The 23,753-nt window shown below is 39.2% G+C and overlaps 1 protein-coding gene across 11 annotated transcripts in view; it reads right to left on the bottom strand.

Annotated features, from left to right (window-relative positions):
- The window catches only part of Eya1 (EYA transcriptional coactivator and phosphatase 1), a 331,367-nt gene that overhangs the window by 163,098 nt on the left and 144,516 nt on the right, over positions 1-23,753 (bottom strand). For 6 of the 11 annotated variants that reach the window (XM_045143931.1, XM_045143930.1, XM_004653291.3 and 3 more), the window contains exon 1: positions 1,925-2,053. The exons of 1 other annotated variant lie outside the window; for it this stretch is intronic. In XM_045143931.1, the coding sequence (XP_044999866.1) occupies positions 1,925-2,011 (87 nt within the window). In that variant the 5' untranslated portion in view covers positions 2,012-2,053. Of the gene's footprint in view, positions 1-354; positions 403-1,185; positions 1,222-1,924; positions 2,054-2,113; positions 2,133-23,753 lie in introns of those variants that run through there. 4 more of the 11 variants (XM_045143933.1, XM_045143937.1, XM_045143932.1 and 1 more) reach the window with 4 other exon arrangements.

Consider the following 23,753-nt stretch of genomic DNA (forward strand, 5'->3'; position numbering starts at 1 on the left):
GGTGTGTACAGCAATTCAGGAAAGAGACACGAAATCATCCCCCCCGCAAGAATAGTTATACAGATCATAACCAAGGTAGTTGTTAACAATTAATATGCAATGATCTCTTAACGATCCTAATGGCTCAGATCATTAGGGGAGTAAGAATTATACTTTTACGACGGAACCCGTGGCAAATAAAGCACTAGGTCCGGTGTCATCATTTTCCCCGTGCCGAAACGTGTTTTTGTTTTGGTTTCTCTCCCTTTTAGAACAAATCAAAACCAGAATGAACGCTCTGCTGTTATCTGGGGCTGCACCCCCAGGCCCGCGGTTGCCAGTCACCCTTGGGAGCCGCAGTCCGCGGGTACTTACAGCGCTCCCGGGGCCGCCTGCGCCCGGCCCGTGCGCTCCCGGGCGAGGTCCGGTCAGCGAGCGTCCATCGCCGGCGGGGCGCGGCGGGGAGGCGCGGGCTCAGCAGCGCGGCGGCGCGCGGGGCCCGGGGACCGCCCGGCTCCGGGGTGGCGCGCCCGAGCGAGGCAGCGGGCTCGGGCTGCCGGGCGACTGCGCGCGATCGCCTGCCCCAGGAAGGACCCGGGCGCCGCGCTCCGCCACCGCCGCCGCAGGAAGCCGCACAGTCGGAAGTGGCGCTGGACACTTTCCACCTCGCGCCAAGCTCCGAGCCATCAGCTCGCCCCGCTCCGCTGGGGACCCGCCGTGCGCCCCGCGCGCTCTCCCGGACCAGCCGCCTGGGTCCCGAGCGTCCCACTGCCCGAGACAAAGGAACTGCACAATCGCATCCCACGACTTGTTTGCGCAGCCTTGTAGGTCTGCCCGGGACGCCTCGGGGCTTTTTGTTTTGTTTTGTTTTGTTTCTGCGACGCAAACCACAGCAATTCTCTTGTCCTAACCTTATTGGTTTAAATGCAACAATTGAGACGGGCACAGCTCTGACTCAACCTTGCTGCTTCAAAAAAATTTATTATGTAAATGACGCGCCCTACGCTATCTGAATAAACAGCTGTGCGAGAAGAACTTGCCTAAGACACTGTCAGCACTCGGCCGCCTGCTCCGGTAGCTCCCAATTAAGATCTTTGGGGACTAGTTATATCTTATCTTTTACGCTTTTCCAATACTTTTTTTTTTCAGGCCCTGAAACTTCGGAGAACTGATACTCTTGTAGACTTTTCTTCCTAATGTACCCACCTACTAACAGGTCTGGAGAAGATAAAAAGTAGAAGGGCTGTTGCCATGAGGTAGGGACAGAAAAAGCAAACGTGGTAGCTATTATCAGCTTAACAATGAGAGTCTACTGATGAGTCTGCAAGGATGGCTTAGCAGGGCCAGCCTTCAAGTCTTTGGGTACGGACCCAGATAATATTTCAGCATTGACATTTTAAAACGATTCTTGAGAAAAGATTCACTTAATCTGGAACTTTCTTCTCAACCTAGTCTTCAAAAACTAACTCAGAATTTGTGCGTGATAAACTATATGACTCACCTAGAAAGGTGAACTTCACTTAAGATACCCTGTTTAATGCAGATAAATCATTTCACTTAAAAATACAATGACTTACAGCTATTACATTGATTTCAAATACTTAAAGACGTGATCCTATATGTGGACTGATAAAGATATTTAAATTTGTTAGTACTATATCGTAGTTTAAATGCAAATATTTGTTTTGACACTAGTCAGTTACTAGAAACAATTTTTTTTACTGTAAACTAAAATCTCCATACCCATTGCATTTCTTTAGAATCTCTTTGTCATCATCAATCACACTATTCTATTTATTTGATTTTTTAATTCAAAAAATAAAGTTCCCCTTCTTTTCGGCGTTCAACTTGGCATGAAAACATTTTGAAATCACAGTAACTGCTTAAATGACCTATAATACACTCCTAGAGTATCAATGAATACAGCAGATAGAGGCAGTCTTACCTTGGCTTTGCTAATTTGCAAATGAAAGCACCATTGTGATGATGCAAACCAAAGCAAACAAAATGCTTCTAATGACCAGAATTCCATGCAGGCTTTCACTCTTCCCCTCCCCTCAAAGGATGCCAGTCTAAATTCCTTGCAAAAAAGCACTTTGTCAGACCTAAGAGACAGCTTAAACTACTAACTCACCTAGGAATTCATCTTGTATACTACCAGCAAGGAATTATGGGCTAGGCATCTACCATATTTGGAAAGCCAGATCACAAAAAAAAAAAAAAAAAAAAAGAAAGAAAAAACACAGTTGATTGCTATTGGGTCTGTTCATATGGGCAGCAGAAATAGAATTGTGTTACCACCTACAGCACTCCCTCAGACTAGAAGATCACTTATTCCACATACTAAAGTATATATGCAGAAAACATAATACAGAATGTAATGTCACATTAATTCTATTTATAACATCAAACACCCAGATAGTAACTTCTATTGCAATCAGATTTATCACTGAGCTCTATAAAACAAAATTTGAAATATAGTTTGAAGAATTAAACCCCTGTTTGAACTTTACATTCTACTATTTTACTCATGTTTCCATACTTTAAAAAATATTGTACGCATACTAGGCTAAAAAAGTTATTTGTCTGATCCATAAAAGATTATATTTTAGAATCTAAAATATACAAATTACATAAAGTCAGAACAGCAAAAAAATACCAACTTTGCATAAAGTTACTTGCCTATGTAGACAAATTGATCATATTACATGTACTTTTATATTGAAATTTAATTATTTTTATTGAAACAATGAAGCAAAATATCATTAAAAACCCATGCATGTAATTATGAAGAAACGTAGGAAAAGCATGATGAATTTAGTGTAACCACTAATTGATATACTATAAGTCATATGGCATATAATTATGCCATAGAGCTTAGTTACTGGCTAAAAGTAATATCCATGTGCATATCTAAGTTTTAAATAGTTTCCTTTTCCTAAAGCAAAACTGGGTGGACAAAAATTATCACAAGTTTACTCATAAATTTTGTCTGGTTGCTAATTCTAAAATCCAAGTGTATAGTAAGCACTATCCCATACAACTTGAACCAAAAGTAAGTTATTCTATGACAAATAACAAAAATTTAAGATGTTATAAAAGTTTACCCAACTTTAACTAAATAACATAACCATGTACCACTAAGGACCAACGTGTTCCTTAAATTCAGTTATACAGATTACAAGAAAGTTTAGGAATATTTCATTAAAATTTGCCATTAATAAAGATAGATAATAGTAAAAACATTACCAACATTTGCCACAGAAATCTCAACACATAAGTATTTTAAATTTTTAAATATGCTTTTCCCCCTATGAAACAAAAGTATATGTATAGTTTTATCTAGAAAAGGAAAAGAACTATTCAGCCATAATGGAATGTTTGAATGCCCTAAGTGAGATACAAAGATCTTTCATAGGCTCTTAATCGCCAAACAGGTTTGGTCTGACAGAGCCAACTATAACCTGGATATGTGCCCAGTTCTGTAGGAGAAGTTACTAATTTTATCAATGTTTCTAGACCTTTTCAATTAGGGGAGAATTTTGATTAAAGGTGTGATCATAAAATTAAAAGTGTCCTTAATTAAACAAATTAATTTTTAAAAGTGTCCATAATTAAAACAAACAAACATAAAGACAAGGGCAGATAACTAGGAAGGAACTTATTAGAGCAGTCAAAAAGGAAACTTGGAACTTTTTCCAATCTACCTGTGTAAATGGTTGATTAAACAAGTTAAACATAATAAATAAATACAGAGAAAACAAAAGATAAAACAGAGTAAGTGTCTCTTTCCTTTTGCTATTCCAGGAATAACAATAAAGTTCTTGAGTGGTTGTGAAATTTTCAGTACAAATATGTGTGTGTGTTTTAAATCATGCTTATTCTGAAATGTTACCAGGACTAAGCATCCATGCTATGTCCTGGACTAGAAATGTACTCATTTCTCTGCACCTACAATTCTTATGAGATGATTATGTCTTACAAAATATATATTTAAAAAAACACTTCTTGAAAAGCCAAATTCTAGTTCTTACCCCTCTCATATGATTAGCATCAACCTTATCTAGAAATATGTAATTTTTTGAAATTTAGATGCTTGGAGGTAGACTGGTAAACAGAATATTTCAAAATACTGTACAGGTCTGGAGAGATGGCTTAGCTATTAAGGTGCTTGCCCATAAAGCCAAAGGACCCAGGTTCGATTCCCCAGAACCCCTGTAAGCCAGATGTACATGGTGATGCATGTGTCTGGAGTTCACTGGTCATGGCTAGAGGCCCTGGTGTGCCCATTCTATCTATCTGTCTCTCTCACATACACACACACACACACACACACAAATTTTAAAAATATATTATATATCCTTTTGCTTCCTGGTGTTTCTTTTCATTGTGTTCCACACCATGACACTCACTGACACTTCTTTGCAGACCCTGGAAATGGTATACGAATGGCTAAGATGACTATGCTTGCTGGCATGGAAGTGGCCTCTTCCATGACCTGAACTTTCCCCACTGGCAGAAGACCTACAGTGAGGGTCCTCCTCCCAATACCCTTTGGTTGAAACACAACCAAGTAAAACATCCTCTATTTATTTTAAGAATGATATTAAATCCACCAAACGAAATGTCTACCAGCATTTTTACTAAATGCTTTCTATTCAAACCCCAACATGACTAGCTTTTAACTGTGAATTTAATGAGGCAATTACTATTAACTGTGTTATGGAAAATTATTTTTCATAAATATCACAGTCTTTATACTAACACAATATGGAAACATATTGAACCTCTTTCCTGACCTTGTAATAAGCATATTGGTTTAACATATGAATCATAATTGTTTATTTATGCAGGGTGGAAAACCTCTCATCCTATGTAGTAATGACTGCCTACAGGATGTTTTTTTTTAAATTATATTTCTTAATAGAAAATTTGGGCAGCACTTCTTGAAAGTAATCACACTGGTAAGGGCAGTGGCAGATTTCAGAAAAGGGCACATGGTGGCACAGGTACTTGATTGAAGACTGATATGACACAACAGATTTTCCCTTTAAAAATCAACTGATTTTACAAATGGCAAACAGAGTTAGTTTTTCTTCCTTCTGTCAAAAATATGTAAATAATTGGTCATGGAAACATATGTTTAATCTCAGCAATAAGCTCTTTTGCCTTCTCCCACTGAAAAATGGATTCTATTGCACGAAACAACCTAAGAAACAAGGGTATCTCCTCCTTCAGCATTTTCCCCCTGTGTAAACCATGGGCAAACCCAATCTTGTCAGCACCTCCCATAATATGTAAGAAGATCTGGAAATTTTCTTTGTGTTTTCCAGGTTTCATGACAGCTGAGTTCCCAGTTTTTAAATTCTTTAGAAACAATGAACAGCTCATAAAAGGAGAAGGGGAATTCACATTTGTATCCCTTATGTCGCTAGGCCCTGCACTAGGCATTTCAGGTTCGTAGGGATCCTGTTTTTATTAAAATATGAATACCCCCACTATTCTGAAAATCTGCCTCATTTTTTTCTAGTAGATCAAAGTTACCTCTCAACAGCAGATGGAGCACTGGGACATGAATGGCTCCTGGTTGTAACATCATTGTGGAACAAGGTAAAATACAATAAGGTTAGTAAGTGCAGGAAGGCATGTGACATACTGAAGTAATATACATTGATACATATCAAATTGTGTGTATATAAAAAGGTATGTCTATATTTTGATATATTTTGCACAAAATCACCATTCAGTATCCAGTTATTGACACATTCTATAAGTTAGTTGATCTATTCAAACAAAAATCCACAAAACGGTCATTAAAAAAATTGTGAGGATTCTTTCAACTTGAAATTAGCAAAGCAGGATACATAGGAGTTTTACTGTCATTTATCAAAAATGGTGAACTATCTTTATAAAGTAGGGGCTAAATATACTCCAAATCTCTTAACACTACAAGAAAAACCTAAGATTGTGAGTTTATAGCCTGCAATTACATGGGTTAGTTGCTTCACAGATACATTAGTTTCTTCCCATTTGCCTTCATTAATTTCAGTTATCCAGCGTGATATGCTTTGATCTTAATTGCTACTACAATATAAACACTTGATTTGTTCACTGCGGAAATAATTTATTCAAACTGCACTGCAAACTTCCTGTTGCATTTGAAGGTCGAGTTTAAGTCTTCAGAATCAAGAAAGTCCATGATTTTTATAAAGAAATTGCCAGATATGGGAGAAAATGTAATAACCTATAGAATTTTTTTTCTTTCCTTCAAGCAGCATTAACTTTTTCCTCCTCTAGTCTCCCAAATCGGAGGAAAATAAAGGGTAACCTCTGAAGCTTTTTAGACAGAAGGTCACCATTCAAAGACCTGGTAACTCAATCCAGTACACTGCAATCACATTGCTATTGGAAACACAGCCAGAAGCACCATTATTCTAGATGTTTTATTAAGCAGCGTCAATAGGTATACAACCTGGAAGTTTCTTTCTACTGTAAAGTTTAGCTTGATTCATGCTTGCAGGTCATCGAGTTGCCTTGGGGCCTCAAATTTTATTTTAGCATGAAGTGACACAAGGAAAAAAAGGCAGACTCAACATTATATTCTTAAAAAAAAAAAAATTGCTGGCATTTGCTCAAATGACGAGAATACCTTTCCAGGACCAACGTGTAAATACGATGAAACATTTCTCAGCCTTCAGAGACCCATATGAACAAGAAGGCTTATTTTAGGGGGCATTCTTTTGTTTAAATTTGTGCTCCAGGTTCTTGAAAAACCTAAGTCTGGGAGAGCCCATGCATCAATGACCTGGTTTACCTGAACAGTAGAGTTAAAGCCAAGATCTGGCCTCTTTGGAGTTCAGATATTTGAATGTGGATGATTCTTCCACACAATGCCCTGGTTGATGAGGAGTTATTGCTGGTGGCTTGTTTTTTTAATCAATACAAGGAAAAACAAATAGTTTACCAAGAGGTCAGAGTGCTGCCAGAGGAGCCTCTGCTGTCTGATTCTCATTGACGAGCCTTGCTGAAAGATCCACACAGCCCCCATTAGCTGGTCCCCCTGGGATGGCCGTTCACTTTCCTTCCTGCCCTGCCTGAGAGGACAATGTGCCCTGCAAGCCTGGGTGGAGAGAGAGGGACAAGGAGGAGGTGAAGGAGGGACAGGACAAGACCAAAGCAGAACAAGAAAGAAGTAATTCAGGACAATAATCAGAACTCCCCAGGACTCAAGGCCTTTTCTAAAAGAATGAATACCTTTCGTTTGGATATGCAGATTTTTATACACTGAAAATTGACAAGCCCATCCCTAATGTCTCCACATCTTATTTATGAGGGATTATATCTGATACGTCTAAAAATGAAAACAAATATGGGTGACAACACTCCCCAGAAATAAATTCATTCATGATTAATCAATGAAGACTATTAAAGAGGAGGAGCAATAACTCGTTTCTTAAAATTCCTCCACATCATGATTATTGCCAACCTCTGAATGACCTAGTCTTGAAAAAGGAAGGAAAACCTCAATGAGATATTCCATATTAACATATTTCTGAAATAGCATATGACTACTCCGGCTTCCTCTCCCATCTTTGCATATTCTTAGATATTATGTTTATGACTACTTCAAGCAATTTTCTCCTCTAATGTAGAATTACTAATATGGATATACACTCAAGGGTACTGATTGTACTAAAACAAATGTCCTAGGAATCTAAGAGAGTTCTAGAACTGGTTTGGGCATGACTTTTCTCCCTAAGTGACATAGATCAATTAAGCGGGAGATAGATGGATATAATCCCTGGTGCTGGTGAAAAGGCAAATTCTCAGCGTGTAGCAATTGTGTAACACATATGACAGTTCAGATAGAAGACCAAAAGATTCATGAAGATAAATTAGTTAATTGAATAATGTATACAGCTATAGCTAACCTTATGCAAATAGGTAAGAGCATGAAACTGAATAATTAAAAGGAACCAGCAAACTGAACTGGACACATCAAATACTCCATGACCAAGTATATTTGTTCATTGGATGTAAGGTTGGTCTAATCTTTCATGGCATTACCAGGATAAAAGACAAAAACCACACAATTATCACTATCGATGCAGGAAGCACATTTCATGATGAAAATTCAACAAAATAGAGAGAGAAGGGAATTTCCTCAATATAATAAAGATAACTTATGAAAATGCTAGGTTTGTCCTAATGGGGAAAATCTGTAAGGATTTCCTCTAATAGTTGGTACAAGGCAAGGATGTCCACTCTATATAGTTTTGTACTGGGAATATTACCAAGAACACTCAGATAAGATTAAGAAATGAATGGTTCCCAAATCAAAAAAGCAAAAATAAAATTATCCTGTGTGCAGTTAGTAGAATTATATGCATAGAAAACCCTGAGGACTTGTTTTAGAAAATTGCTAAAACTAATAAATGACTTCAGTAAAGTTGGGGATACAAAATCAACATAAAAATCACATGTACTTCTTTATACTAGTGATGATCCATGTGCTACTTTTCTCATTGCTTAGACATAGCACCTGACCTTCCCAGAAAAAAATCAGTTTAAGGGAAGAAGAGTTTGTTTTGGCTTATAGTTGGAGGTTATAGTCCATCATGGGGAAGACATGGTGGTGGAAACATGAAGAAGCTGGACACATCACATCCACACGGAGGAGGCAGAGTGATGAATGCTATTGCTCAGCCAGCTCTCTACTTTTTGTATCATCTAGGACCCTAGCCCATGGAAGGGCACAACTCACAGTTAAGGTATGTTCACCTACGTCAATTAACCTAAAATAGATATACCCTTATAAGCCAGTTTCCTAGGTGACTTTAGGTCCTGTCAAGTTAACAATCAATATAAACCATCATAATCCATTTGGAAAAAAAATCAAGAAATTTAATTAAGTGAAAGGTCTATACAAGAAAACTAGCCATTGGTTAAAGAAATTAAAAAGGATACAAATAAATGAAAATATATTCTGTTTCTAAACTGAAAAAAGAATTTTTTATCTTTATTTTTATTTTTGAGGTAAGGTCTTGCTCTAGATCAGGCTGACCTCAAATCCACTGTGTAGACTCAGGCTTGCCTTGAACATATGGTGATCCTCCTACCTCAACCTCCAAGTGCTGGGATTAAAAGAATGTACCATCATACCTGGTAAAAAAGTATTTTTAAGACATCCATATTATCCAAAAGAGTCCACAGACTCAATGTGATTATAACAAAATTCCAATATCACATTGCAGAGAAATATAAAAATATAATTATAAAATACATATCAAACCACAAAAGGCATTGAATAACCAAAATAATCTTGAGAAAGAAAAAGGAAGAGGTTTCACATTTTATACTGTAAAGCTATAGTGATCAAAATAGCATGGTTCTGCCATAAAAACAGACTGATAAACCAATGGAACAGGATACAGAAAGTCAGATTAATCCAAGAATTATAGTCAAATCATTTTGAAGTCACCAAAAAGATCATATTTGGGAAAAGAGCTTTTATAGTAAATGGTGTTGGGAAAATATGTGCACAAACTAAAGAATAGAGCAGAACCCTGATATTATGCAATCCACAAAAATCAACAGAAATGGACTAAAGACCTAAATGTGAGGTTTTACATTATGAAATTCCTAAAATAAATAAATAAAACACAAAGGGAAAGTTCCTTGAAGAAATTATTGACTGTGGTGATAATTTTTCTCTGACTGAACTCCAAAAGCCCAGACCACAAAAGCAGAATAAAGTGGGACCATGTTAAACTAAACACTTTTTGCAAAACAAAAGAAATAATCAACAAAAGGAAAAGGCAGCTTGCAGTTTGGGAAAATATATTCACAAATGACATATCAGATAAGGTAGGTGTCAGTATCCAAAGTTCAAAGGAGCTTGAATCATTCAACAACAAAACAAACTCAATTAAAATGGGCAAAGACTCTGAAGAGACATTTTTTTTTTTCTAAAGAAGACATAATACGAGTGGTATATAGGGGGAAAATGCTCCACACCATTCATCATTAGGAAAATGTTAATTAAAATCATTTTACCCGTAGTCCAGGGCTCAGTGTCAGTAACCATGTTGCAAAAAAAGGGGGTGGGGGAAGCCTTTTCGTTGAGCACTCTAGGTGAGAATGTAAATTGTAGTACCCATTAAGGAAAACAGCATGAAGCTCTTCAGAAACAAAAATTGGAATTACTACACCTTGATTTTTTTGTTTTGTTTTGTTTTTTGTTTTTCAAGGTAGGTTCTTACTGTAGACCAGGCTGACCCAGAATTTACTATGTAGTCTCAGGGTAGCCTTGTACTCATGATGATCTTCCTATCTCTGCTTCTCAAGTGCTGGGATTAAAGATTTGTGCCACTAAACCTGGGTCTTGAATTTTTTTGTGGAATCTTTTAATACTGTTTTTAATTATGGCTGTATTGATTTATATTTCGACCTCTTCACCAACATATCCATATATCTTTGAGACATAGCAAATATATGGTCCATTATAGATTGTATTATCATATAGATCTAACGAAATATTTTTCAGCTTCAAGAAAGGAGCTCTTGCTATTTGTGATAACAAGATGAACCAGGAAGCAATTATGCTAAGTGAAATAGGCCAGGCACAGAAATAAAAAACTGTGTGAGTGACCTCAATTGAATGTGGAATCTTAAAAACTGGTTGGAAACATAGATAAGAGTAGAGTAGTGGTTTCCAGGATTAGGGGGAAGGAGGGAGGAAGGGAGGGAGAGAGGGGAGGAGAGAGAGAGAAAAAGAAGGAAGGAAGGAAGGAAGGAAGGAAGGAAGGAAGGAAGGAAGGAAGGAAGGAAGGAAGGAAGGGAAGAAGAAAAGAAGGAAGGAAGATGTGAATCAAAGGTTATAAGCCTATCCAGGAAGAGTATATCTAAATATCTAATGTCACACATGGGGATGATAATTGTGTACTAAAAATGCTCCAAGATTTTGGGTGCTTTAACCACATAAAAATATAACTATGAAAAGTGATGGAGGAGCCCAAGAGATGGTTCAGTGGCTAGAAGCACTTGCTTGCAAAGCCTACCTCCTTACTTGTCATTCATTCATTTTTTTTTTTAATTTTTATTAACATTTTCCATGATTATAAAATATATCCCATGGTAATTCCCTCCCTCCCCACCCCCACACTTTCCCGTTTGAAATTCCATTCTCAATCATATTACCTCCCCATTACAATCATTGTAATTACATATATACAATATCAACCTATTAAGTATCCTCCTCCCTTCCTTTCTCCACCCTTTATGTCTCCTTTTCAACTTACTGGCCTCTGCTACTAAGTATTTTCATTCTCACACTCATTCATTCATTTTTAACAGTAAGAGACTCTGATGTGTGCTCGTGCGCGCGCGCACACACACACACACACACACACACACACACAAATAAAATGGTGGACAAGTTGACTTGCTTGTCTATAGTAATATGTATATCCTACATATATAGCAAAATGTCATGTTATATACCTCCAATACGTATAATTTTTAAAGCGGAACTAGAAGGGTACATGCTGCTGTGAGAGTTTATATACAGGGCAAGTGTTATGAACACTAAAAATTGGTAGAACAAAAACAAGGGGGCACCCATGCAGGAAACTGTAGGACTAGGTGCCAGTGTATTAGGTGTTATGTTAGAAGTGGAATGAAGGAGAGACGTCTTCATCTTCCATAGCAACAAGTCACTTAGACTGAAAAATCAACAAACAACAGCACAACATAACGCAACTGAAAAGCTAGAAGTGGTTTTTCTCTATGAAGGGGAAAGGAAGATGAAAGTAAGGTAGAGATGCTCATCCTTTCATCTTGTTTAATAGAATTACTTGAAGTTGAAAATGATGTACATCCAATTTCACTTAAATAAAAATACAAAACAGACATTCTGTTTCTAAGTATGTAAGTATATGTATGGGTTATTGAAAGATAGGTAAAAATAATAGTTGCAAAAAATGGTATACAGGACATAAAGAAAGTGGAGTGTGCTACTTCAACTAATCCAAGGTGCTCTGAGAGGTGGCACAGCATGGAGACCTAATTGATGGAAATGGATAGACCTATAAAAATGGGAAGGACAAGAAGTGGTATACAGAAAACAAACTACAAGATGAAAGAAATTCAAGCTTGGTAACTCTGAGGGAAGAACAAAAGGAATATAGATGATGTTGAAGAAGATGGAAAGCACAGGGTTAAAGCTAGTTGGGGACATGGGGCAGCGTAGGTCAAGTAGAGTTGGCATTGTATTTTTAGCAAACAGAGGGGTACAAGATGTGTTTTTATGTTAGCTTGCTTTCGTTGTGTTTTTGAGCAGAAAAGTTACATATTTTTATGTGTAAGAAAGAACACTCTGGCTATTGTGTGGCCCTCCCTACCAGAGGAGACTAATAACAAAGACAGAGCTGAACTCACTCTCTCTGCTCTTCCCCTGCAGGTATGGAGATGTGACACCCAACTGTCGGCTTCTATCATACTTTTCCTGTCGTGATGAAGATTCCTCCTGAAACCATGAGTTGGAAGTAAGTCTTTTTCTTCCATAAGCTGCTCCTTGTTTGGTGTTTTATCCCAGCCATGAGAAGGTAACATAATGAAGCCCACCCCATGAAAAGTGAAGGAAAATTATAACTCTAAAAAGCAAAAAAGAAAGAAAAAGAATGGAGGCTGTAGTCAGTGGTCTAGGTGAGAAGTCATGGAAATCTAGTCTGTGGTTTTCCCTGGGGAATTGAAGATATATGGCCACATTTACACTGTATTTTGAGCCAGTAGGAATTGCGCATTGGATGTGGGTTTGAAGCAAAGACAGAAATTAAGATTCCAGTTCTAACACCCAGTTGCTGCACATAAAATATGAACATCGCTGTTGTGATGTCCATCTCCATTCATTTCTTCCTCCTGCTTTCTTGAACATGCAGTTGGCATGACATGAGGCCAAACAGCCCGAGCGGTCGGCACCCAGAAAGGCAAAAGTTAACCAATAGACTCTGCATATATATCTTTTAAAACTGTTTTATTTATTATTTCTTTACTTGAAAGAAAGAGAGAGAGAGAAAGAGAGCAATAATGGGCATGCTAGGGTCTATAGCCACTGCAAACAAACTTCAGACACATGCACCACTTTGGGCTCCTGGCTGTATGCGGATACTCTGGGAATTGAAGGTAGGTCCTTTGACTTTGTTGGCTAGTGCGTTAATCACTAAGCCATCTCTCCATATATATCTGCATATACATCTTATCTAGCTGTCCAGCATCCCTTCTGCTGGCATGTCCTCGACACCAGTCTCTTTGTCACCCTCATATGCTCAGCTTTCTCCTGTCTGTGAGTTTATTGTCATGTTTCTCCATGCTCATCGAACTGTTCTCCATGTCTTTCCCTAATATTTTCTATTGAATCAATTTTGTGTGTGTTTGTGTGTCATATTGCACATGTGTATGCAAATGTGAGCACATGCATATATGTGTATGGAGGCCAGAGAAGAACACCTCCTGTCCCTCCTCCATCACTCATGCACATAGTTCATTGAGACAGAGTCTCTCCCTGATTTAAGAGCTTGCTGTTCTTGTGAGTCCCAGCAACTCTCCAGTCTCTGTGATGCAGAGGACTTGGGTTAAGGATGTGTGTGGCCTCATCTAGCTGTTTATGTTGGTTGCGGGGAAAGGAATTCAGGTGATCTTAAGTCCTCTCAGGCTGTTAGCCTTGTGTGGAAACTGCTGCTATCTGCTGAGCCATTTTTCTAGCCCCTCTACCAACGGTTTGTCCACCACTTGCTTCTGTTTGTTATGATAGACTAGCGGCATCCAATGGACAATGTGTCCTCCAGTTCTGGGTGTGGTGACTGAGAAAGTAACCAGGATGGAGCACGGAGAGACTTGGGCTAAGCCTGCACATGGGGCTAATCCTCTGCAAATGTGGAGTCTGGGTCCAGCTATAAGAAAGAAACCAAGCTGGCCTTGGGGTGGAAGAAGGGACTCTGTCTCCCCGCTGGGCCTCCAAGGGACCAGACATGAGAAGGGAGCCCTGCTCCATCTGACAGATAGTGGAAGAAAGCTTAAGAGGTGTGAGCAGAACAGCCACCCACATAAACAAAGCTATTTTACAGAATTCTGAGCAGTGAGCGCTGGTTTGTAGTGCTGAAGTACAAGATGGAGATGCTGTTTCACAGACGCTGATCTTGGAACAGTTACCAATAGCATGCTCATAGCCCATCTAATAGACATGTTAAGGTCTTTTTCTTGTCTTTTGTGTAGCAGTTTATTGTGGTAATTTTGTAGTATATGCATAGCATTGCATTTACCATATGGATTTTATTAATGAATGCAGTACAGTGGTATACTAAGTATATCTTGTTGTACAAAGATTTCTAGAAAATTTTCATCTTCTCAAACTAGAACTGCAACAATTCACCACTTACTCCTCATTTTCCACTCCTGCCTTTCCTTGCATTTAACAGTGGCCATGAACTGGACTATTCAAAGTACACCTATAGGTAGAGTCATGATATGTGGCTCCTGTCCATCTTAATCTTAATTATAATATCTGAAATTGTATTTAAAAATATTTTATTTATGTATTTATTTTAGACAGGTGGGAAGGAAGAGAGAGAATAAGAGAATGGGCATGCTAGAGCCTGCAGCTCTGCAAACGAACTCCAGACACATGCACCACCTTGTGTATCTGGCTTACATGGGTCCTGGGGAATCAAACCTGGGTCCTTTGCCTTTTCAGGCAAGGGACTTAACCACTAATCCATCTCTTCAGCCCTGATATTGCTTTTTATTCTTTCCTTGATATACTCTCACCCTAAGGCCCTACCACAAAGCTCCCTTTCATATCTTTTGTCCTGTCATGCTGCTTTGTACACTTTAGTGTCTCTTGGGGGCTCATCTATTAGTCAATTTCCTCTTAAACCATTCTGTGTGATGTCATTCCCAGGTAGGCCTCAATTACTCTTACGTGCAGGGGATAATCATAACACGATGTCTAATATAGCAGCACTACTTTTCTAAAAAGTTGAAACACTCCATGATATATTTTCTTTTCAGGTTCCACAACTTTGTCTGGCCTTATCTCTATTCTTACCATCTTTCTACCATGAAGATGAGGCAGAGAAGATATATGATGTGAGAGATGTTTCTTTGCCCTATTCTGCACATAGGTACTCAGTGACACTTTTTTTTTGAGGTAGGGTCTCACTCTAGCCCAGGCTGACCTGGAATTCCCTATGTAGCCTCAGGTGGCTGCAAACTCTTGGCAATCCTCCTACCTCTGCCTCCCAAGTGTTTAGGATTAAAGGCGTGCACCCCCACATCCAGCCCATTGACACTTTTTGATCAGTGAAAAGCCAGTAATGTGTGAACAAGTAGTGCATTGCATGAGCAACAGGTAAAGAACTTCTATCTTGAATAATTCTCAAACATTGGTTAAATGGAAGGATTTAGGGGCATGCATGACCTGTTGGGCTCTGCTGATCCAGAACACACATATTTTCTGATCACAGAAGCAATCACATTAAGCACACCTGTTGCCCTCAGCAGATCTGTGGACCCTTAGTTACTGACCTCATTGTCTTCCATGCTATGGTCAGCACTTAGTGAGCGTGTATGTTTGTTCTGAGTTGAGAGTCCAATCAGTCCTCTAAGGAAAGGAGCATAGAGCATATCTTAAGATCAGTCAGCACCTTGAACATTGCTTGTCAGTATTGGTCATCTGTGCTATTCAGGCCAAAGGAACATCAAGGCAGAGGATACCTGGTCATATTGCTTTAGGCAAGTGGATTACATAGTTGTAATATTAACTTTACAACAAGTTACAAGTAAAGAATTTAGCATGTCACAGCAATAATATCACAAAAGCTATAAGGTCCAAAAGAAATATTTCCATAGCTCTTTCCCATAATTCATTCCCATAGTTATTTCCCAGTTCATTCTCACAGTTCCTTCCCACACTTCAAGAGAAGAAGAAAACGCTGAGGGGGTGGCAGAGTGGAACACGACATACCTAATAATGCAATGACTGAGGTTCAATCCCAAGTACTTAAAAATAAAAAGATAAAGGCTGGGGTTAAAAGTGCTTGTTATGCAAGCCAACTGGAATTTTGAGCCCCAGACTCATATAAAGCCTGAATGAAGAACATAGTGCATGCATCTGAAATCCCAGCATGCCTGCAGACATAGGAGGTGAAGTTAGGACGAGCCTGGAGCTCACAGGCTGGCTAGCAAGCAAAATAACAAGCCAGACCCTATCTTAAACAGGGTGAAAAGCAAAGACTAACTCCCAACTTTGTTCTTTGATCTCCACAAGTACCCCCTTCCCCACATACATGATAAGAAGGAAAACTGTGCTATATTTTCAGCTTGGAGCACTGGTTCCTAAAATTGAAACACATAATTTTTAAGGATGGTAAACTTAAGAATGGATTCCTCTGAAAAGAAAGGCCAACCCTAAATCTTATGCTCAAGTTGGAATCTCTCTAAAGTTCCCATGTGTTTACCAAAACCAAATGGTCAATAACCAAGAACTAATAACCTTGGCTCACATGAGGTTGTATTCTCTTGAGATTTGGCAAAATTATTATAACCTCAAGAAAATACAAACATAAAGTACTTGAAAAATAAATATATTTCACAGCAAAATATAAAGTGCAAAGGAATAAATGAACAAAAACAAACTTATTAACAAGGCTGGAGGACAGATAAGGGAATATTTTTTAATAGACTTTGGGCTTCTCTATACGCTTTCTGTTAACACTTTAGGTTATCAGAAAGAAAGGATGATGATCATGATTTCAAATAGTAAAGGAACTGGTTAAGTAGAACTGATATTTAAAGGTAGAATGACAAAGTCAAGCATTGATTAAATAAGGGAAAAATATTCTTATTTTGCAAAAATTAACAAGATTTCCCAGTAAAACAAATTCTGTAAATTAACTTTTAATCTTTGGAATTAACAGCTACTTATTGAATCTGGTATGGTTGAGAGAGTTCAGCCTCGAATCCCTGGGTCTTCAGTGAGGGGTACAAAGGTGCTAAGAAGCTTGCTGAACTAAGTAGAGGCTCCTGTGAGAATGAGAAAGCCAGAAGAGGGTCACTTGAGCCTAGGATGTGTGGTGGACTAGCATAGCCCTGGGTAGGAACCCTCAGGAATAGTCACACCACTGCCTGTTGTCACACAGGGCTCACAGTGGTCCTGCAGGACAAGGACATCATTGCTAGGCCAAGGACAACAAAACAAACCAAGAACAAAACCAAAACACAGACACACACAGACAGACAGACACACACACACACAAATCAACATAGGCCCCTTCCAGCGGGTCTCCACGCCTCCATGGTCCACGTCACACTGCAACCAGCCTGAATGTCCTGCATTGCAATGCCAGGCATTTCCTGACAGGACTTGAAGCTTTTCAATGGTTGACAATAACTCCTTGTCAAAAAACAAAATCCAAATTCACACACCCTATGCTCCAGGACCACCTGTCTGACCTTCCTGCCATAGCAGCTCTAGACTTCCTTCAGCTTCCCTGGCTGTGTGCAGTTTTTCCCAAGATGACTTTGCTCATGTTGTCTGTGTCATTGAAAGCACCGTTGACACCTTCAGTTACATACTACCTTGAAATAAGTGAGTTAGATGGTATAGTATGCCTGACACAGGAAAGGGAACCTACATTACCCTCCCCCCTCCTCCCGACCCTCATCTACAGGTGCACTCAAGTCTTCCCTGTGCCAGTGTGAGAGGAGACAGCTCTCTCCTTCTTTTGGTTGTCTTATGGTAACCTGAAAATGGGGTACATGAAAGCACTGAGAAAGTGTGGGCAAAAAATGCCAGAGGAGAATATAGCCGGGGGAACCTGGGGAAATGCATATATAAGGACCAATATTGTAGGAACAATTAGATCAGCGAGGTTTTGGTTTTTTCTTGAGAGGCAGAAAAAAAAAAAATAGAATTCACTTCCTTCAAGCTCAGGGAATTTATCAGAGCTTACTTGTTAAATGGACAAGGGATTTTCTGTAATGTCAGCGCACCAAAGTAGTGTCTACGGACTGCACACATACAGAAGCATGTCTGGTACTGCTTTGGAGACTCCTCCCTGCGAGTGCTCTCCGAGAAAGACAAAGCTCTCTAAAGGGACCCTGTACCCCCATCCACACCCTCTGCTCCCCACCCACTTATCCTTGTCTCCCTCCAGTGTGTCATTTGGGAATTAATTGGTATTTTAGTTAACAGATTGATTTTAGTCTCATAATATAAAAAAAGCACTTTGTACACACAACTTGGGCATGGATCCAGAACAATGACGTAGAAGTCTCCGGCATTTTAAAATTTGTTGTACATCATGTTGAGAATCTGCATTTTCATTACACATCACAACCATCCTATATTTTGACTAATGGCATACGAGATGAGAAGCAATGTACATGCGAAGGCTACCATCTGATCTTCCATTTGTGGGGGTAAAGCTAGACATTTCCGGTGAACCGCAGATGAATTACATAATATTTATAAAAGGATCTTATAATAAGAATGAAGAAATCAAAACCAGATGAAAGTAGATAAAGGCTTAATTTTCATAATTAAAATTGTATTATTCCCAATTGAAGTAGTACTTACACAGTGGTAACAAATTAATGTAGAGTATTGAGTTACTTTGCATTACAAGTCTCTAAAGGACATACAAATTTATTATATAAAAATATCTCTGGGTTTCCTACCTTAATAGATACATCCAAATTTAAATAGTAAGAATTATTGTTGTTTCAATGGCCAAATTTATACCAGAGGGAAAGTATCCATGCTGGAAGTATATTAAATTTAATGTTGTACTCATTTAACATATATTTCAACACACAATATTATCTTATGGCATGAGGATTTCTTTTTTACTTCTCTAAAGTTGCAATTCATTCCCTTAAAATGCACACAGTAATAGGAAACAGATAAGTGACGTTGTACTAAGGGCATGACATATTCTCCTTGACCAACAAAGGACTCATTCCTCACACTAGAGCAGAATTGGGTTATCTGTCTCTAGAGTTGTCCCAGTTCCAGAATTCTGTGACTTGGTCATTTATGTTTCCTAAACCCAGAAGCTCCTCATTTCACTGAGAGTTAAGCCACCACACAGGGCACACAGGGTACTGACAGTTCCTAGAAAGCACCGTAGTCCTGACGTCTCATAAAAATCCTCAAGTAACTAGATGATAACTTGTCTTACAATTATAACATCAGAAAATTGGCATTAGTTCATATTTTAGAAGAATGATGGAACTAAATGGATGTAGCATATCAAAGCATTTAGAGCATTGTGATTTTTAAAAATTCTAATACCCCAATTTTGAGGACAAGTTGTACTTTTTCTTAATTTTGCTTTCCGGGAACAATTACATTGATACATATCCTTGGTTAAATTGTTTTCTAATGGTACCTTTTCCTTTATCATACATATTTTTTTTGAATATGAATTCATTTAAGTAAAGGCAAATTGGGTTGGGTAAGTGGCTCAGGAGTGAAGTGCTTGCTGCGCATGCATGAAGACCTGCGTGGAGCCCCAGAACCCACGTGAAATGCCAAGCATGGCAGCACAGGCCTGTAATCTTGGAACTGGAGAAGCAGAGACAAGAACATCTCTGGAGTGTACTGCCTAGCCAGTGTAGCCTTGTTGGTGAGCTCCAGGCCAATGGGAAACCTTGCCTCAAAAAGGTATGTATGGAGGCCAGGCGTGGGGGCATACACCTTTAATTCTAGCACTCGGGAGGCAAAGGTAGGAGTTTGAGGCCACCTGAGATGACATAGTGAATTCCAGGTCAGCCTGAGCTAGAGTGAGACCCTACCTAGAAATGCCCCCCACCAAAAAAACCCCACACATATGGACGGGGTTTCTGAGGACAGAACACAAGATGTCCCTCTAGCCTCCACATGCATGTACACATACGAACATCTCCAAACACACTTGCACCTACACACTTTCATATATTTAAAATGAGCATGCCTGTCTCCCATTTAAATAGTTTTAGAAATACTCAAAGAGCTCAGCCAGCCCATATATAGTGGGGTCTGCTGTGATGTTGAGTTCCTCTTCCCCACCTCACCGCCATTCACACTGGGAATAACCTTGCTCTTTAGGGCTCTTCTCTAGTGGAACCTACCCAGGGTTTCTTCTCTGACCACCCAAGGCTATGTCAGAGCCGCTCTCCAGGACTCCTTTGTTCTCATAGTTCCCTACAGAGACCTTGAGGGCACAGATAGCATCCTGTGATGTTCTGGCCCATCCCCCATCTCTTCCACAGCAATAGGGCCTTCCAGAGGCAGCAGGGAAGGTTCTGATTTTATTTTCCTAGTTTCAGAGCAGCCATGGGTTTGTTTGGTAAGTATTTGTTGAGTAAATAAATTAATAAATGAAGGTGTTGGAACACGACCATTAAGCTTTGCCCTAGTAGCACCCTTGGACAGTTCTGCATGCCAGAAAGAGAAAGACAAATTCAGCATCAACCTTTTCTGCAGAGCAACCATGCTCCCTGGAGGAAGAAAGCATCTTTTTTTTTTTTTTTTTTTTTTTTTTTTTTCCGGTGCTGAGGACCGAACCCAGGGCCTTGCGCTTGCTAGGCAAGCGCTCATCCACTGAGCTAAATCCCCAACCCCGGAAGAAAGCATCTTAAGAGTCCAAGTTCTGATCAGTGAGGCATACACAGTGTGGCACTGTGATCTGGTAATTATTAGTTCCCCCAAAGGACTCTTCACTGATGTAGTAATTTTTGAGCACATATATATTCTTGCACACCAAGCCAAGAGTGTGTTGATGCTCATATATTTAAAGTATTAAACTACAATCCAAAAGATTTTAATAACTTGCTCTTAAAAAGCTAATGGTGTTCTGGATATAATGCTAACATTTAGTTTCTAATAAAAGAAAAGATATTAAGAACTGTTTTCTTAATATTTTATTTATTTATTAGAGAAAGAGAGCGAATGGGGCCCCAGGAACTCCAGCCACTGAATCCGAACTCTGGACACATGAGCCACTTTGTGCATCTGCCTTATGTAGGTACTGCGGAATAAAACCTGGGTCCTTACGCTTCACAGACAAGCACCATAAGTGCTAAGCCATCTCTCCATGCCAAGAATTATTATTTTATTATTTAACTCTTTTCAAAATTTATTTATTTACTTATTTGAGAGGGAGAAAGAAGGCGAGAGAGGGAGGGAGAGAGAAAGAGAAAGAGAGAGAGAGAAAATGGGCACACCAGGGCCTCCAGCCACTGTAAACAAATCCCTGATACACATGCCCCTTGTGCATCTGGTTTATGTGGGTCCTGGAGAGTCGAACCAGAATTCTCTGGCTTTGCAGGCAAATGTCTTAACCACTAAGCCATCTCTCCAGCCCCAAGAATTATTATTTAATTCAAACAACCAGCCATAAAATTCTCAGGAACGGGAAGTAAAAGGGAAAAGGATGAATGGGTGAACCCAGACCTTAAAAATGACAGAATACCCGTCTGTAACTCTGAAAGAATAGAGACTGATTTTTACCATAGCCATGATGGAAAACAAGAAATACAGGTACAAAGGGAGTAAAGAAATAAGAAAAAATACCAGAATGCATAGTATAATCTGGTGCCTGTGAAATGCTCTGCTTTCTTTATAAAGTCTTTTTACATATGCAACCTCAGTGAAAGCCCAAAGCATCCTAAGATAAGGAAGATAAGGAAGATAATATACTTGTTCTCAAGATGAGGAAACTGTATTACTGAGAGACTATGGACAGATAAGTAGCATCAGCTGGGTACTTAACCCCCAAATCAATCTTTTCCCAGAATGTAGCATTCAGTTAATATTCCTCACATTAAAAAAAAAAAAATACTTCTAGGGCTGGAGAGATGCCTTAGTGGTTAAGAGCTTGCCTGTGAAGCCTAAGGACCCCAGTTCGAGGCTGTATTTCCCAGGACCCATGTAAGCCAGATGCATAATGGGGCGCATGTGTCTGGAGTTCTTTTGCAGTGGCTGGAGGCCCTGGTGCACCCATTCTTTCTTTCTCTCAATCTCTCTCTCTCCCCCCCTTTCTCTCTCTGTCTGTCACTCTAAAATAAATAAATAAAAATAAGGAAAATAAATAAATAAACAGGTAAAATACTTCTAGGTATTTCACTGAGTTTAGAGAATTTTGAACATCATAATTGAATAATATCTAATGGGTCATGCTTGGTTGTGTATTTTACTTCTGATTGCATAAATATTCATGGGGAAACACCTAGAAGAAATGTTCAAAGCACAGAATGATATGGTTCTCATTAGTACTAACAGAGATCAGAGGGATCAATTCCCATTTCATACTTTGAAATCCATCCCAACTTTGCACCATGTAGGTAAGTGCAAAGCAGACTCTTTTTTTTTTTGTTTGTTTGTTTTGGTAGCAGAAAATATATTTCACTGTATTACTCTCACACCACTTAGAAAGATGTTTCTTTTTTCCAGGAATAATAATTATCTCAATTTGATCAAATTATTCAGTCATAATTTTTAAGTGTTTTGATTTCATTTTGAATCTCAGAATCTCAAAAAGAAGCTGCCATGCATCTCAGATCAGCACTGTCTCTGAGACCAGGGCCAGCACCTACACTACGGCATGGACGGTAAACTGTGAAGCCTTTAGGGTGGAGCTGGGGGGAGGGGAAATATGGGAAATATAATGGGTTGAATGAGATGTGCCCCATCAACTCCTGTGTTCTGAATGCTTGGTCCTCACTGGTGATAATTTGGGAGATGGAGCCTTATGGGAGGAGGCTTATTATTGGGGGTGGGCTTAGGGGTGTTAGAGATAGCTCCCTCTGCCAGACATGAGCTCACTATCTTGCTGCTATCTTCCTCCTGCTGTGGCAGAAGTTATGTCCAGCCTCTGCTCATGCCATGCTTTCCCCTGGCATCATGAAGCTTCCGCTCAAGACTGTAAGCCAAAATTAAATCTTACCTCCTATAAGCTGCTTTTGGTCAGGCATTTTATCCTAGTAACTTAAAGTTAATTACAACAGAAAGAAGGACTAGGAACAGAGGAGTAGAATATAAGGCCCTCACAAATGTGCCAAATATCAAGTTGCCCTTTATAGCTCAAGCCAAGTTGGTTGTTGTTAGGCAGGACTGTAACTATGTTGTTTCTGGACCTTCTAAGTCATTGAGGGAAGTCAGAAATCTGTATATTTCCATAAGACTTTAATCTTTGGATGCTGTAAATATAAATAATAGTTTTTTGTTTGTTTTTATTTATTTATTTGAAAGTGACAGACAGAGAGAGAAAGAGGCAGATAGAGAAAGAGAGAAAATGGGTACAGCAGGGCCTCCAACTACTGCAAACAAACTCCAGTCGTGTGCACCCCTTTGTGCATCTGGCTAATATCGGTCCTGGGGAATTGAGCCTTGAACTGGGGTTCTTAGGCTTCACAGGCAAGCGCTTAACAGCTAAGCCATCTTTCCATCCCATAAATAATATTTTTAAAGATACGTGGACTAGCATTGCCTATAGCAAACAATTTTTTAGAATATTTTATTTGTTTATTTATTTGAGGAGAAAGAGGGAAAGAGAAAGAGAGAGGGAGAGAGAATGGGCATGCCAGGGCCTCCAGCTATTGCAAATGAACTCCAGACATGTGTGCCCCCTTGTGCATCTGGTTAATGTGGGTCCTGGGGAATTGAACTTGGGTTCTTTGGCTTTGCAGGCAAAATGCCTTAACTGCCAAGCCATCTCTCCAGCCTGCAAACAATA

The sequence above is a fragment of the Jaculus jaculus genome, chromosome 2 (assembly GCF_020740685.1).
Source record: "Jaculus jaculus isolate mJacJac1 chromosome 2, mJacJac1.mat.Y.cur, whole genome shotgun sequence".
Classification (NCBI taxonomy): domain Eukaryota; kingdom Metazoa; phylum Chordata; class Mammalia; order Rodentia; family Dipodidae; genus Jaculus; species Jaculus jaculus.